The sequence below is a fragment of the Oreochromis niloticus genome, linkage group LG13, assembly GCF_001858045.2.
Source record: "Oreochromis niloticus isolate F11D_XX linkage group LG13, O_niloticus_UMD_NMBU, whole genome shotgun sequence".
NCBI lineage: Eukaryota > Metazoa > Chordata > Actinopteri > Cichliformes > Cichlidae > Oreochromis > Oreochromis niloticus.
In genome coordinates, this window is record NC_031978.2 from 7,662,169 (window position 1) to 7,676,368 (window position 14,200).

At 40.3% G+C, this 14,200-nt stretch overlaps 1 protein-coding gene across 7 annotated transcripts in view; it reads right to left on the bottom strand.

The window, feature by feature from the left end:
- The window catches only part of wdpcp (WD repeat containing planar cell polarity effector), an 84,672-nt gene that overhangs the window by 40,026 nt on the left and 30,446 nt on the right, over positions 1–14,200 (bottom strand). For all 7 annotated transcript variants that reach the window (XR_002064284.2, XM_005473662.2, XM_005473665.4 and 4 more), the window contains 5 exons: positions 13,375–13,425; positions 10,203–10,273; positions 9,216–9,275; positions 7,985–8,099; positions 3,052–3,188 (listed from right to left, as the gene is read on the bottom strand). Coding sequence is in view for 6 of the 7 variants with exons in the window: in XM_005473662.2 (XP_005473719.1) it covers positions 3,052–3,188; positions 7,985–8,099; positions 9,216–9,275; positions 10,203–10,273; positions 13,375–13,425 (434 nt within the window). In the remaining variant the exon portion in view is untranslated. The remainder of the gene's footprint in view (positions 1–3,051; positions 3,189–7,984; positions 8,100–9,215; positions 9,276–10,202; positions 10,274–13,374; positions 13,426–14,200) is intronic.

The following is a 14,200-nucleotide window of genomic DNA, read 5'->3' on the forward strand; positions in this document are numbered from 1 at the left end:
TGTCGGGCTTGTTGTTTTAGTGATGTGCATATTTTTTGGGAAGGTCCGCCACGCTCTACGGGCCACAACAAAGAGACGCACAGTAATGAGCTCTCGTGGCGCTTGGGGGGTGGGCGGGTTACACACATTCACACAGACACACAAGTAGACACACATACATAAATATGTGCATGTATGTATACAATCATTGATTTATAAAGTAAACAAACACTCTCGGATAGACACACAAAGTGCAGGCACACACGCACACACAGCCCCATATTCATACAAACCTCTCATACATTCTTTATCTCCAGCCATACTCACGAACACAAGGAACCAGAGTCAATGGCTAATACGCACACATTAAGAGACACACACACATCCATGACCTCTGTCACTCTGCAGAAGAATGGCCAAAACCTGATAGGTAGAGAGAGGACAGAGGTGAAGGAGGCAAAAGAGAGAGGAATAAATGGTGATAATGAATTAAAAAAGCTGATTGTTTGGGTTTGGAGAGAGGGTTAAGAAAGGCAAGTGAGGTGAAAGCTGTTGTCATGCACTATAGCTTCGGGGAAATGAGAATTGAGGAATAAAATACAAGCTTGAATTAATGAATGAGTGAAGGACGAAACAAAAAAGTGCACATGAAGAGGTTAAAAAGAAATCCAGATTAATTAGATCAGTATCAGTAATAGATCAATGAGAGGTTTGTGCCAAAATAAATGTTTGAAACCTAGGAAAAGAGCAGTTGTAACATCAAAATCCCCCTAAAAGGGCATCAGCAGGAATTTGGGAATATGTCTTTAGAAAATCAATTACTAAAAACATGTCTCAACAAAACAAAATGGTCTAAAAGTCCCAGAACATGCAGAAATTAGTAATTCAACAAGCTGTACTGTATGAGTGGAGCAGATTTGAGAGTCAGTGGTCCATGTCTGCCCTCCTTGCCCCCTCGGGGGGGAAATTTGCTTTGGACACAGAATACGCCTGAAAATGATGGAGCTACATCCGATGATAAAGGGAACAAAGAGTTGCCCCAAACAGCTGAACGGGAGATCACTGACAGATTAGAAATGGAAAAGAAAAAATAAAATCTGAAAATCACTGGGTTAATAACACACTCTATCTCTACCCCCCGTATGTCCCCTCCATCCCTACCCATCTCTTCGCTCTTCTAGGTTTTTTTTTCTGCTGGCGTTTGCTGGTCAGCAATAATCAAAAACCACTTTCTGTGGGCCGGATTAGTTTAGCCCCCCCCCCCCTCAACGCCCCCTACTCTCCCTTCTCCAGCTTAGCCCACTGGACCAGGGCGGCGTGTACGCGTGTGCATGTGTGTTGTAGGGGATGGGCAGCTGGGCATGTGTGTACACATGTGTGTACTGGTCGCAGGTTGCATGCATGCATGTGCACATGCATTGACAGAGGTGTGTTGGATGTACAATATGGAGTGGTGGGGGTGATGCAGGGGGGTGTCTTATCAGGACTGTGCTTCTGGAGACAGACGCACAGCAGCAACGATTGCTTTTACACACACACACACACACACACACACACACACACACCCCTTAACAAAAGGGCCTGGCAGTAATGTGATAATGCCAGGGTTAGCAGTTAGCCAGCTAGCAAAAGAGGACAGAGTGTAGTTTTGTTTTGTGGGAAGAACCGGCCCGCACATAATCAGGCATATTACTAACGGCTAAAAAACCCCCCCCAAAAAAAACCCCTCCAGATCAGAGGGAGCCCAATACACACCTGAATGGAGAATAATAGACAGGAACAGGGAAGTCGCAGAGCCAGAGTCAAACTGGGAACATGTGAGATATAAAGGCTACATTCTCATGATAAAATATATATATTGTATTGATGTAATAGTAAACTGAACCAGTTTGAGAAATATTTATGACTTTTAATCCATTTCCCACCCTTATTTTCTTGAAGTGTTTCTCTGAAAACAATTTTTCCATTTGACTGGTCTCATATGTGCTGATTCATGTCATGTGTACAAATTGAATATTTTCCTCTTTTAAAGCATGAAAAGAGCAGTTGGTGGTGGTGTGAATCATTTCATCGTTTACATCACAGACCACAGTTGGAGGCCTACATGGGACTTCAACTGCTTTAGTCTAATTGCCTTATTAATTGTCATTAGAAACTGTGTTAGGTTTAGGTAGTAAGAGGTTTTTTGCTAGGTTCAGGATATAAAAGAACTACTTGTTTAGGTTTTATAAACTTCTCAGGTTTACAGAAACATTTTAGTTTGGCTTCAAACACAACTCCATTTTATTGGTTGCAGGGTGACACAGGTTACAGTCTGGATAAAATACATGCAAAAGACATGAAACATACTTCCCACTGAAATGCATTGCATTCAAATTCATTCTAACTTCACAAAAATGAAAGAATTTGTGTTCGTGAACACATGAACAGATTTCTTTTTTGTAACTACTTCACATTTTGCCACAAGACCGAGCGGTCAACCTTATATTTAAGAAAATGTGATGAGAAAAATATTGGATTAATGGTTTATTATTTACAGCCATTTAAATAAGATTCAATTTTCACATCTTTGTCAAAATCCATAGCGATGGTCGACAGATTACAAAAATCATGCCACTGTCCATATACATTGAGACCTGACTGGAGGAAACTATTCTTAGTGGACTTACCAAGGCAGAGTTGGTAATTTATCTAGCTGTCACAGGGAGAAGGTCAATAACAAATCAAGGACCCAGCAGGCTCTGACCGAGCTTCAACATGTTTTTTTCTTTCCTAGCAGCATTTTCATAGTTATTTTTAATGGCATTTCCTCTCTGGTGTCCACTGAAAGGACATGTAACTGTTTTACTTAATCTCAACAAGAAAAAGTACCCTACCGAATGTGAAAATGATCCAAGAAAACACTCTGGAAGTGTTTCCCAAGCAGCGGGATACATTGAGTGCACTTTTTCTTTTTGGCCTCTGTTTTATTTTTATTTTTTTAAACACTTCTCTCTCTCCTTTTGCAGTCATCAACCTAAACACACACAGGCTTAAGCACACACATTTCTCCATCAATGTGTTCTACTGTACCTTGATTTCAGAGGGTGAGAGTTTGTCTGTTCGCCTGCCAGTCTCTGGGGAGTTCTGGGTCTTTTTGTTCAGGTAGACTGCCACCACTTGGCTCTGCTCCAGGAAGGACAGCAGAATCAGCCTATCGCTCAGCACCGCTGGTAAAGACATCGTCACACGAAATGTCATCATTCAAAACAGAACAAAAAAACCCACCACAACTGTACACTATTGAGGAGAACCAGATTATTAGAGCACAATTACAGCTTTTACTTGTAAACACATGAGAAAAATGTGGAATAATTTAGTAGCAAATCTGCATGTTATGATTCATCAAGTTTTTTTTCATTGTAAATCTACAAAGTCTGCGATAGCTTCATTAAGATTCATCACTAATCACTGACAGCTGGACACATTAAGTAATAAAGACTGGGCTTCTTATGTGGAAAATATCCAGGCCTATCCTGTTAGCTTCCACACTGTTAACTCTGCAACCTGCACAGCGTCCTGGAGATCCTTTCTAAACATTATGCTCTCCTTTACACCTTAATTAAGCTTATCACCCTTCATTGGTTTCCATTAGTTTTGAGCATCTGTCTCACATCTTGTCAATAATTCTTCTTTCCTACTCTTTCCTTTTCACCTAGTCTACTCCTTTCCTATCTCCAGCTTCCTGTATCCCCTCCTCCTCTGTATCTCTTCCCCTCCTGTCAGTGCACTGGAAGCTCTAAGGCCTTTTTGTGGTAGAAGAACACACTTGATCCTGTTCAACTCTTCAGGAGCTGCATGGAAACGCTGATTAGCAATTAAGCCCCCCTCTCCTTCAAATTAATCTGTTTATGAAACCAATTAAATGGAAAGGGTGGGGGTGGGGGGGTTGTTACACATGCAGGATATCTGCTGCTTTGAGTTGAACGAGTAAGGCTGCACCCCGAGATTCAGAAATCTAACCAGCAATTAATCATGGTATGTGTGTATTTATAAACATAGGGTATTGGTACGATTACACGTCAAATTATCCTGTTGTGTGAAAATTTCAAATTAATATGCAAATATTCACGTGCGAAGAGAAATGCAGAAAAACTAGCATTTTAAATCAGGTCAACTGAGTCAGGTTGTCCCCATGTTGAAGTTGGATTATAAAGCATTCGTAACTAAAACTGGTTCAAGGCTTAAACCATTAAAAAACAAAACAAAACAAAAAAAATCCAGCCATTAACGATGCCTTAGCTTTACAAAACAACATTTAATGCAGTAGTAAGCGTCTTTGTAATAGATTACAGACAAATCGAGTTAAATGCAGTTTAGTATTGATCTCGATGGGTGTCTATAAACGGGATTAAGATTAATCCCATTCATTTCCAAATGAAGGAAGGGATGTGAACCCAGGCTGTGGCCCAATCTGGGACCAGGTGGCTGATTTGGCATTAAGAACTAGACCTTCATGACCCACCCGTGAACACCCCAGACGCACACACATTTTATACACATTCAAATCTACCATCGCAGACACATGCACGGATAGCTACAAATACATTCATACAGACAAGCCTGCAACCACAGTTTATGCATGCATTTCTACACTCAGTAACACATGTAGAAATGCATTCACGCCCACATGCATACAGCAAAGCTAACACATGGCCTCACCGAACATACTTAGACAAAATGCACACACACACACAAACACACAGTCCCCTAAATCCATTTAATGCCATCTCCTCAGCAGCATGTTGACATAAGAGGCCAATGGGCTTAACCAAAGCACATTTAAACAGTGGTAAATGAAACCGGCTATGAAAAATCACTTAAGGATGCTTAATCGTGGAGCATATGCGCAGCTTGGCCCAGCCATCGGCCAAAGGAAGCTGCTAATACTTTGATGGTGTAAAATGTTTGTAATCTGCAGCTCTTTATGATGCAATCAGAGCTCATGGTAGGAACACTGTCGTAACCAGCATTCAGGATGCAAAGTTTAACAAAGGAGTGCGAGCAAGCTTTGTTGCTTTGTGAAATAAAAACAGACCCGGATGCAGCTGCTTCAAGTACCAAACCTCACATTTAGCTGAAACCATGCAAATCAAAGGGATTTTCGTTTGCATGCGAACACCAAAAAGCTTTTTTTCTCTCCATTTAGAAAGTTGTCCAATCCCGTGCAGACAATGAAAATGAATTCTTTGGCATTAGACAGCGGCTTAGAGTTTAATTTAAGATTTGACTACAGCTGCAATATTTAGCCAATTAATTGCTTGAGTAAAAGAAAATGAAGGAAAAGTATTTTCATAATTGTCAAGCAAAATGCCAAATATTTGCTGGTTTCAGTTTCTCACAATATGAGGATTTCCTGTCTAATACATGACAGAAAATCATACACTTTGGGCTGTAAAAGGCTGGCTGCAGGAAGTTATGGTTTACTTTTAATGCGTTAAACAATTAAAACGATGAAGAAAATAATATTCACTTTAACTGATGGTGAAAAAACTATCAATATGAGCAGCAATTTAAGTAAGTTTTCAACTTATCTGACATGGCAGTAATTTAGATATTAAAAAAAAATCTAACACACTTTTACCTCACATATGTCCTTACACAACAAAAAAACAAAACAAAACAAAACAAAAAAAACACACAGACACACGCATATAGGAATTAAAACTGTAATTGTAAACTGTTTCAGTAACTGTACATTGTAAGTATTAGATGGTGTGATCCACTAAGGCTCTCAACTCTAATTGTCTCAGGCTAATTTAACAAGTGGCAGATGTGAGAACCTCTAACCTACTGCACCACCCTGAAAACACGCGCGCACACACACACACACACACACACACACAATCCCCGGAACCCACCCTCTCACAACCATTACTCTAATAATTAGTGCCTCTGAGGCTTTGAATGGAGCGCAGCGGGAGATGAGTTAGTGTGTGTGTACCTGTGTGTGTGTGTGTGTGTGTGTGTGTGTGTGTGTGTGTGTGTGTGTGTGTGTGTAAATGTGAGTGGACATACAGAAAGTGTTTGTTTGTCTATAAGAGGGTAAAAAAATAAAAAATGAAAAATCTGTAATTGCAAATGTATGCATATGGGGACAAGTGTGTGTATGTCTGTATGCCAGTGTGTGTGTGTGTGTGTTCATGTGTGCGTGTACTATGGGGGCTTTATCAAGTGTCTGGAGACCCCGGGCGGAAGTGGGGAGGGCGGTGTTATGAACAAATAATTGATACAGAAAGAAAGAAATAATTAGCAGATTTGGGCCGGTGTCCACAGCCCCTTATTCTCTCCTGCCAGGTCTGCAGAGCGAGGGAGCGCAGCGCGAGGGGGGCGGTACTCCCTGGAGGAACGCGCGATGGAGGGAAAAACACTGATGGATGCTCTTAAGGGAAGGCCCCTGGACACACACAGCACAAAAGGATTTGCCCGCAATTAGCTAGCAGAGTCGCCTTGCTCACCTGTGGCACCTGTTATGTGTGTCTGAGTTGGCGCGTGTGGCGCGAGAGAGTGTTTGCGTGACAGAGTGGCGAGGAAAGGGTAGCCGGTAGATGCATGTGGGGTGAGCAGGTGTAACCGCGGCGTCTGTGCCGCCGCTGTAAGAGAAAGTGCGAGGTATAGACGTCATTGTGGTTTTTATAAAACTGAACATTTAAATGCTAATGCGTCCACATTTGTTTGTTTGTTTGTTTGTTTGTTGCTGTGGGCAGAGAGAGGTAGCCGGGCATGATGTTTGTGTCCGTAAATCTGCTTAAAGCACAGTGAACCTCTGGAATATTTAAATCACCTAAAAAACAGAATTTCTTTCAGTAAATTCAAAAATAAAAACAATACACTAGAAAGCCCTTTGTTTACAGCTATAATGGGCATGCCGGTTGCAACAGCACTAATTAACATCAGCAGCACCAAAGTAACCAGTACGACAGTCAAAAATGTCTTATGATGTTTATTGTACACTAGAGGCTCTTTGAATGTCTTGGACCAGCTGATCAGGGCTGTCAAACCCAGTAGCACTAAGGGCCACTAATTAAGGGCCACAAATATATATAGCATTGAAACGCTTTAATTTAATGTAAAATGCATGTTCCACATAGCCTAAAAACCTCCAGTCAACACAAACGCTGCTCATCTTTCATGCCGTTTGGTCAAGCAAAGAAACTTCTTATTATACCTTTACAATAAAGCATATGACATACATCCAACTGTTCTTGCTTTAAATACCTGAAACATACAGCTACAATCACTGGACTAAAAAAAACAAATAAGTGTCAAACTCATTTTAATTTGAGAGCCACATGAAACCAGTAAGATTATTCACTTCTAAGCTATAATAAAAAAGAAACCTCTCCAAATTGCTCCCCTTTAATTTAGTGTAAAGGAGTTTATCTACTCATTCAATATACCATCCATTTATAAAACTAATGAGCCTGAGATGTCTTAAGAAAATGAAGTGTAATTTTAGCAATACCTCAGTAAGTCTGGGGCTTACACTTCAAGAAAAAAATGTGTAAAGTTACAGATTACTCTATTTTAAGTCATTCTAGTTTTACAACGGTGCCATCGTAAAAAAACAACACACAAACAAAGGGAAACATTAAGCTACTTAACTCATTTTCTACTGAGAAAAAAAGGAACTTTCAGTTATTTAATGGAATACTAGATGTAAAAAGATACCCTGCCATGTGACAGTTTATTTATTACTTACTTTCTTTAGTGCAGTATGGCAGGCGATGGATGATGTTTTTAAACGGACTAAACTTCTGACTAAAAAAAGTTCAGGCTCTCTTGATGTGGCCCATTTGACAGGACAAATACAGTGAAAAGTCCAAATTTAGACCAAAATTGCATGTTTGCACTTTTCACATTTTAAAAATGCAGTCCTAAAGTCTGTCTATTAAAGTAGCCTGATTTTAAAGGGGGGCTTAAGTATATTGTTATGTTATTATGTCAATGTGCTTTTACAACTAACCATCCGTCACAGTGCTGGCTGGTAGTCGGCCCACTAATGTACGGTCTATACACACTTGTTCGAGCTGAGGTCCTTGTACAGTCAGGGTCACCAGCACTCCACTGCTGAGCATGACCTGCAGGATAGCACACACAAAAACAGAAACCTCAGAATGGCTACAGCTAAAAGAGATTTAGTCTAGTATCTCTATTACGCCATTCAACAATGAGCAGCTCCTTTGTTGAGTTTGAATCCCATTTAATGTCAGAGATAATGTACAAGGTGTGCACCTATGAGCAGGAAGTGTAACATCACAATTAAAATCCAACAGGTAACTTGGCAAGAACTTTAATGTGGAAACGTGAAGGATGCATTGCATAAAACAGCGAAAATGGACTTCTAATGATGTAGAAGACATCACATATGAAGTTTATCAACTGAAATTAAACCAGGTAATTTTTTATCCCTTGCAGCCCATCCTAAATGTAATCAAGACATAAAGAAGACAAGAAATGCGTGGCTCCAAAGGAGATGTGCAGCTCTACGTGCTCCTACTACAACCCAAGGATGATGATACTAAACAAAACAGCAGCTTCTGGCTTCAATTCATGTTCATAAGAACCTGGGAAAAATGAACTTGAATAAAATACAGTTTATTTATCCTTGTTATGATTGCTGGCATAGTTTGAATTTTTTTACTCTTTAGATTAGCATTAACATTAGAAATATGTCTAGTGTGAGTCTTTCTAGCTCATATCAAGAAAGAAAGAAAATACTAAAGGAAATCATTTTTCTTTTATAAATCGAGAGTCCTAAAGAGGGACTTGTAGGTTAGATAGTAAAGAAATTTGGGGATTTTTCTGTGTTAATCTTAGGAAAATAAAACTAATATACCTTTAATACAAGTTTAATTTCTAAAGAAATTAGCTTAACTCTCAGATTCACTATTCATTACAACTTGGGGTTAAAGAAATTATCCTGCTCAGGGATGACACAATGAACAAATTCACATATTACTAACATTTAGAAAACAAGAAACTTGCTTTTACCAGGATTAGCAACATGTAAATCAGCCTTAGGGATTTTTAAAAATGCCATGTTGTAATTATACTGATATTGTTTGAGATGAACTAGTAAGCGGTAGTATAATAAAGAGAAACTCTTGATACTTCACCCACAAAGACATATCTGAGTGTATGTGTGTGTGTCTCTACTTCCACACAGTAGGTCTTGGACTTAGGAGGGTGTATACCTGGCAGCAGTGCTTGTTTCTCCATCTGGTGTGAATGCAGGTGTTGGTCTGCAACAGTTCCTGAATGAGCACGATGGACAAACGGAGAGAAAGACAAAGAGACAGAGGTGAACCAAGTAACGCAACAAAAGTGAGCTGAGACCAGACAGGTGCTTTAGACAGAGTGGGAAATTAAACAGCAAAAAATATGTCTGTGTAAGTGTCTGGAGTCACAATTCACTAACTTTCTAATGCATAAATTGTCTTGGTAGCACACAGTACCAGGCAACTGCCACCACAGGGGGTCACTGCAGCAGTTCCTGCTCATGAAGAGGTAGAAGAGGGTTGAGAAAGGGGTGCAGGTAACAACTGTGTGTGTGTGTGTGTGTGTGTGTGTGTGTAAGGTCAGTCATTCCTGCCACATTCCAAACCCAGCTGGGGTGATTGGATGGGAGGAGAGAGGGACGGAAAAGGAGGCGGAGGGTGGGGTGTGGAGGTGAGCTGGGGTGTTTCTAGTTTCAGACAATGGTTACGGGTGAGAGGAGGGAGGTGGATGGGTGGGGAAAGTGTGTGTGTGCATCTGTGTGTGTGACAGCCACAGACAGGTTCCAGGAAACAAAGCTAGGTCTGTACTGCTACAAGTACAGGGGGGAAGAAGGGAGGGGGGGTAAGAGAGTGAGGGGAAGAAGGAGGAAGAGGAGGGATGAGGGGGCTGCAGGCAGCCCCTGATCCCCTCAAATATCCCCTCGATGACAGAGCTCGGCCGAAAGAGAGGTGATGAGAGAGAAGAGGGAGAGAGGAGAACAAACGGGAACAACAGGGAGAGTGAAGGGAGAGGGAGAAAAGAGAGAATGCCCCTATTTGTTAATCAATCGGCCGTTTCGGAAAGGGAAAACTCCAAAAATCCCCAGAGGGAGGAAGAAGATGGGGGGCATCCAGGAGGGATGGTGTTGATGGTGGTGGTGAAGTTGGTGGTGGGGGGGGCTACTGAAAAGAGGAGGCGGGTACCTCCAACTCCTTCAGCGAATCGCGTAGCTTTTCTGGTCGGCGGTTCCTGGGAGTCCACGAATAGCCTCGAGCTACAGAGGAAAAACACAAGAAGAGCCGGGAGATCATGTGACTTAACTTTTTAACACAGACACGGACATTTCTTAAAAAGCCACTCATGGGAATTGAGAAGAATGTGGCACCCAAAACCCGAAAATGATAAAAGTTAATATCTTGGGTGAGATCTGAGTGTGAGAAGAGACGACATGAGGAATGAAGGCCAGGTGGAATGAGGAGATGTAGGTAGATGAGGCAGGCGGTCCACATGCCAGTGATTGTGTTTGTGAATGCATACAGAGAGAGTTGCTGCACTACTTCAAGACAATTAATGTCTTAGTTTAAAAACAAAAAGAAAACTCCAATAACTATTAAGTTTTTTTTAAACACGTTTATTAATGTTTGCACATTACAGATGTACAAAAAAAGAAGAAAAGTTTTTTAAAAACACCAAACACATACATTGGAACACTGGGAATGATTCCATAGGCAGTCATTTAATCAGTAATGACTTATTAGTTTATCTGTTGCACCAATAACCAATCATTTGAACAGTCAGTTTAGTCTATTTCCTTCTAATTGGTCTCTTTTTTGTTTGAATACAGTTGTTTGTATACAATTTTCTCTAGGTGTGAGCCATTTTCTAATTCCTTTACCAACCTATCAAACATCAGATTTCCAGGATTGTAGCATAATTGTCTTTGCTAACAGTGCAGACAGCGAGATGAACCTCCACGTGATTCAACCACAAATATGGTTTGAGGAGGCAATGGGGAACTCCTTACTGAAAGCTTTGGCAATAAACCCGACCTTACCTCAGGAAGTTTGTAATCTACTGCACTGAAAGAACTAAAGACAGAGTTATTTGCTCTGCTAAGTAATCTAGTGGGAGAAAAGTACAACGTGTGGACACATTTGAGTTGTTCTACAGCATTTACCGTGGTGCAGATGTGTGATGGTTAGCACTCAGCCAGAAGGGTCCTGGTCTGAGTCAGTTGAAGCCTTTCTATGTGGAGATTTACATGTTATTAATGCCTGCAGCTTCATTGTACAGCCAAAAAAAATGTATCCAGGTTGACTTGTGAGTCTAAATTAGCTGTAGTTGTAGCAATTAACTGCACAGAATAAGAACTTTTTTATTACATATGTGAAAAGGTGTTATAAATATGGCACACAGTGTAAAGCACTTTGTTTATTCAATAAGATGGGTAAACGAACCCCATCTGAAGTAGGGGCACCTTACGCTTAATTTATACTTCTATTCTAAATCTATGGTGTCCCTGCATTGTTGTGCTATTTCGCCACCAAAACACTAGTTGAAAGAGTTTCTCTTTTTGAGTTGATCCATTCTCTTCTAGTAAACTTAAGAAATGGGAGCAGAAGAGGAAGTAGCCAAAAATGCATAGGTGGAAATGACAGCACTGAACAGAACAGTCAGAGTTTTTCAGAGCCCCTGAAAAAGATTGGCTTAATAGCCAATGATAAAACTGGTTAATTAGGCGTTTATGGATTTACTTTGCATATTTTATACAAATAGGGCACTAATGACATCTCATCTTAAATGTAACACTTTATAATACCTAAAATACATTAAAAATGTAAATTGATAATAAACTTTGGTAATTTTTTCATTTTACTTTTAACAATGATATAATTGATTAGGTTATAATATATGCTTATTGTGATATATAAAGAAAGTAGCTTTTTGTACAACTACATTATGCATTTTTAATGATTGCAAATAAAAAGTTTCTTTAATAATTAGTAACTTCCAGAGTGTCAAAGCATGTACTAGAAGCAGAAGTATTTCAACTTTTTCCTAAACCTACACAAGTAAATAGAAAAAGGACTGTTCGGTGTTTTTAATCTATACCTTTAATAAAGGCTTTCTAACCGTAACTCACACACACTCAAAACTCTGACGGATGCACTGGGGTCAATTTGTGATTCGCTTCCAACATATGGAGTCTGGGATGAAATCACAAACCTAGTAGATGACCAGTGCTATCTCATGAGTCATATATTCCCCCAACACTAAAACTGCTACTACTGAATTGGATAAGTGAAAGAAAATGAATGAATGGATGGATCTTGTGATTTGCACCACTGCCTTCACCTCACCTGCATATTTTCAATTTTTTAATCATTATATACATAATTTTCATCTTTATCATATTATCGAATTAACACTAACACATGCACTACACAGTACTTAATAAAGTTCAAGTTTAATTGACTGTTAATGACAGTCACCCTGATTGGAGCTATTAACAAAAATGTGAGACATTTAAAAGACATATCTCCTTATCTATGAATTAATGGAACAACCAATGGAGTACCAGCAGGTATGTGAGTTGTTTACACTTTAATTTATAAAGCAAAAATATTCTACTGAAAGCAAAATGTCCCTTCAAAGCACACAAACCAATACTTGAGGAGAAGCAAGGACTTCTGGTGCTCTTATACAAGTTATCTCCTAAATGCAAGCTCACATTTAGCAGCACATATCTCAACCAGTACCACACCAAGGCCCCCCTTATTTTAATTTTCCAGCCCTCCGTTTCTCCCCCCTCCATCTCTAGTGGTTAAACAGAGGGAAAGAAGCATATAGAAAGAAAAAAAAACAGTTAATTGAATTTGTGCATCTGCCCACACGTATACATGAAGTTCAGTGGGGGGAAAAAAAAAGGAAATGAAGGAGTGGTGTTTCCAATGTGGTGCAATCACTTGCCTATCTGTGTATTTTACAGCCTCTCTTTTCATCTTTATAGAAACGAACCATTAAGGAGTGGGGCTTCTCTATTAAGAATAAGTGGGAAGAAGAGGTAAACAGATGCATGCAAATGAGAATGTGGAGGGTGAGTGCAGGAGGGGGCAGGAGAGCGAGGGGAGGGAGAAGAGGGCAGGGGGATGAGTGTTCGTCTCCTGATAAGGGTGTTTGTATTCCACCACTGGGTGAAAAGCAGCGCGAGTGTGAGGGAAGAGAGGGTGGGAGAGAGCGAAAAGAGGAAAACAGGACAGCTGACTGAGTATTGCAGTGATTTCTGAAGGATGGTCATCCAATGGCGAGATGACCAGAGCTCAAAGAAACACACAATTGTGACAATCACTCTTTGGAAACTGCTGGAAAACTTACCTTCACAGAACTGGAGTTTGTCATTGTAGTAGTGATGATCCAGGGAAATGACTGGGAACAATAAAGAAGCCATATTAAGGGACTTATTAGAATTATTGGAATATACAGAAAATACAAAAAAGGACAATATTTGGGATTGTTTAAATATGCTATCTAGTTTTATTATATGATGTAGACAGAAAAAGAAAACTAAGCTGGAGCTCAAACATCCCCTTAGCTCCAAGGGGTCATGTTGGCAAAGTACAACCCGCATCCATGCCTTACGGCCTGGCTGCCCTGAGCAAGACAGTGGCCAGTCTGGTGGCCCGCCTCTCTGGCAGGCAGGAACACCTCCAGGATTAGTAGTATTAATCAGATAAGGGGGTGAAGGGCCAGACAGGCCCAGACATGGGCACCTGCTCTGGGACTGTGGAGCATGGAGAGGGGGCGGGGGGCTGGCTGCTGGGGACCCCCAGAGCTGCTCCAGTGAGCTTGGGCCTCCCTCTAGTGGGGACAGGTGGAAGCAACAAAGATAAACACAAACAACTAAACACAAAATTTGATTTTAATGATGCTCGTAGCTAGAGTGAACAACCAATCATTGAAGTCTTACAGATATACAAACATTAATTCTTTTTTTTAACAATGTGTTTAAAAAAAACAACAAAGAAACAAAACATATGAATGTTGCTTAAATGACCAAAAAAGTAAAAAAAAAGCAAACAAACAAACAAAAAAAAAACTTCACACACATGCAAAGTAGAAAATGTTGCTCTTCTCAGCTTTGTACCTATAAGTGATGGGGTCCTGCATAAACACATGGCACAAAAGGTGATATTGCATACTG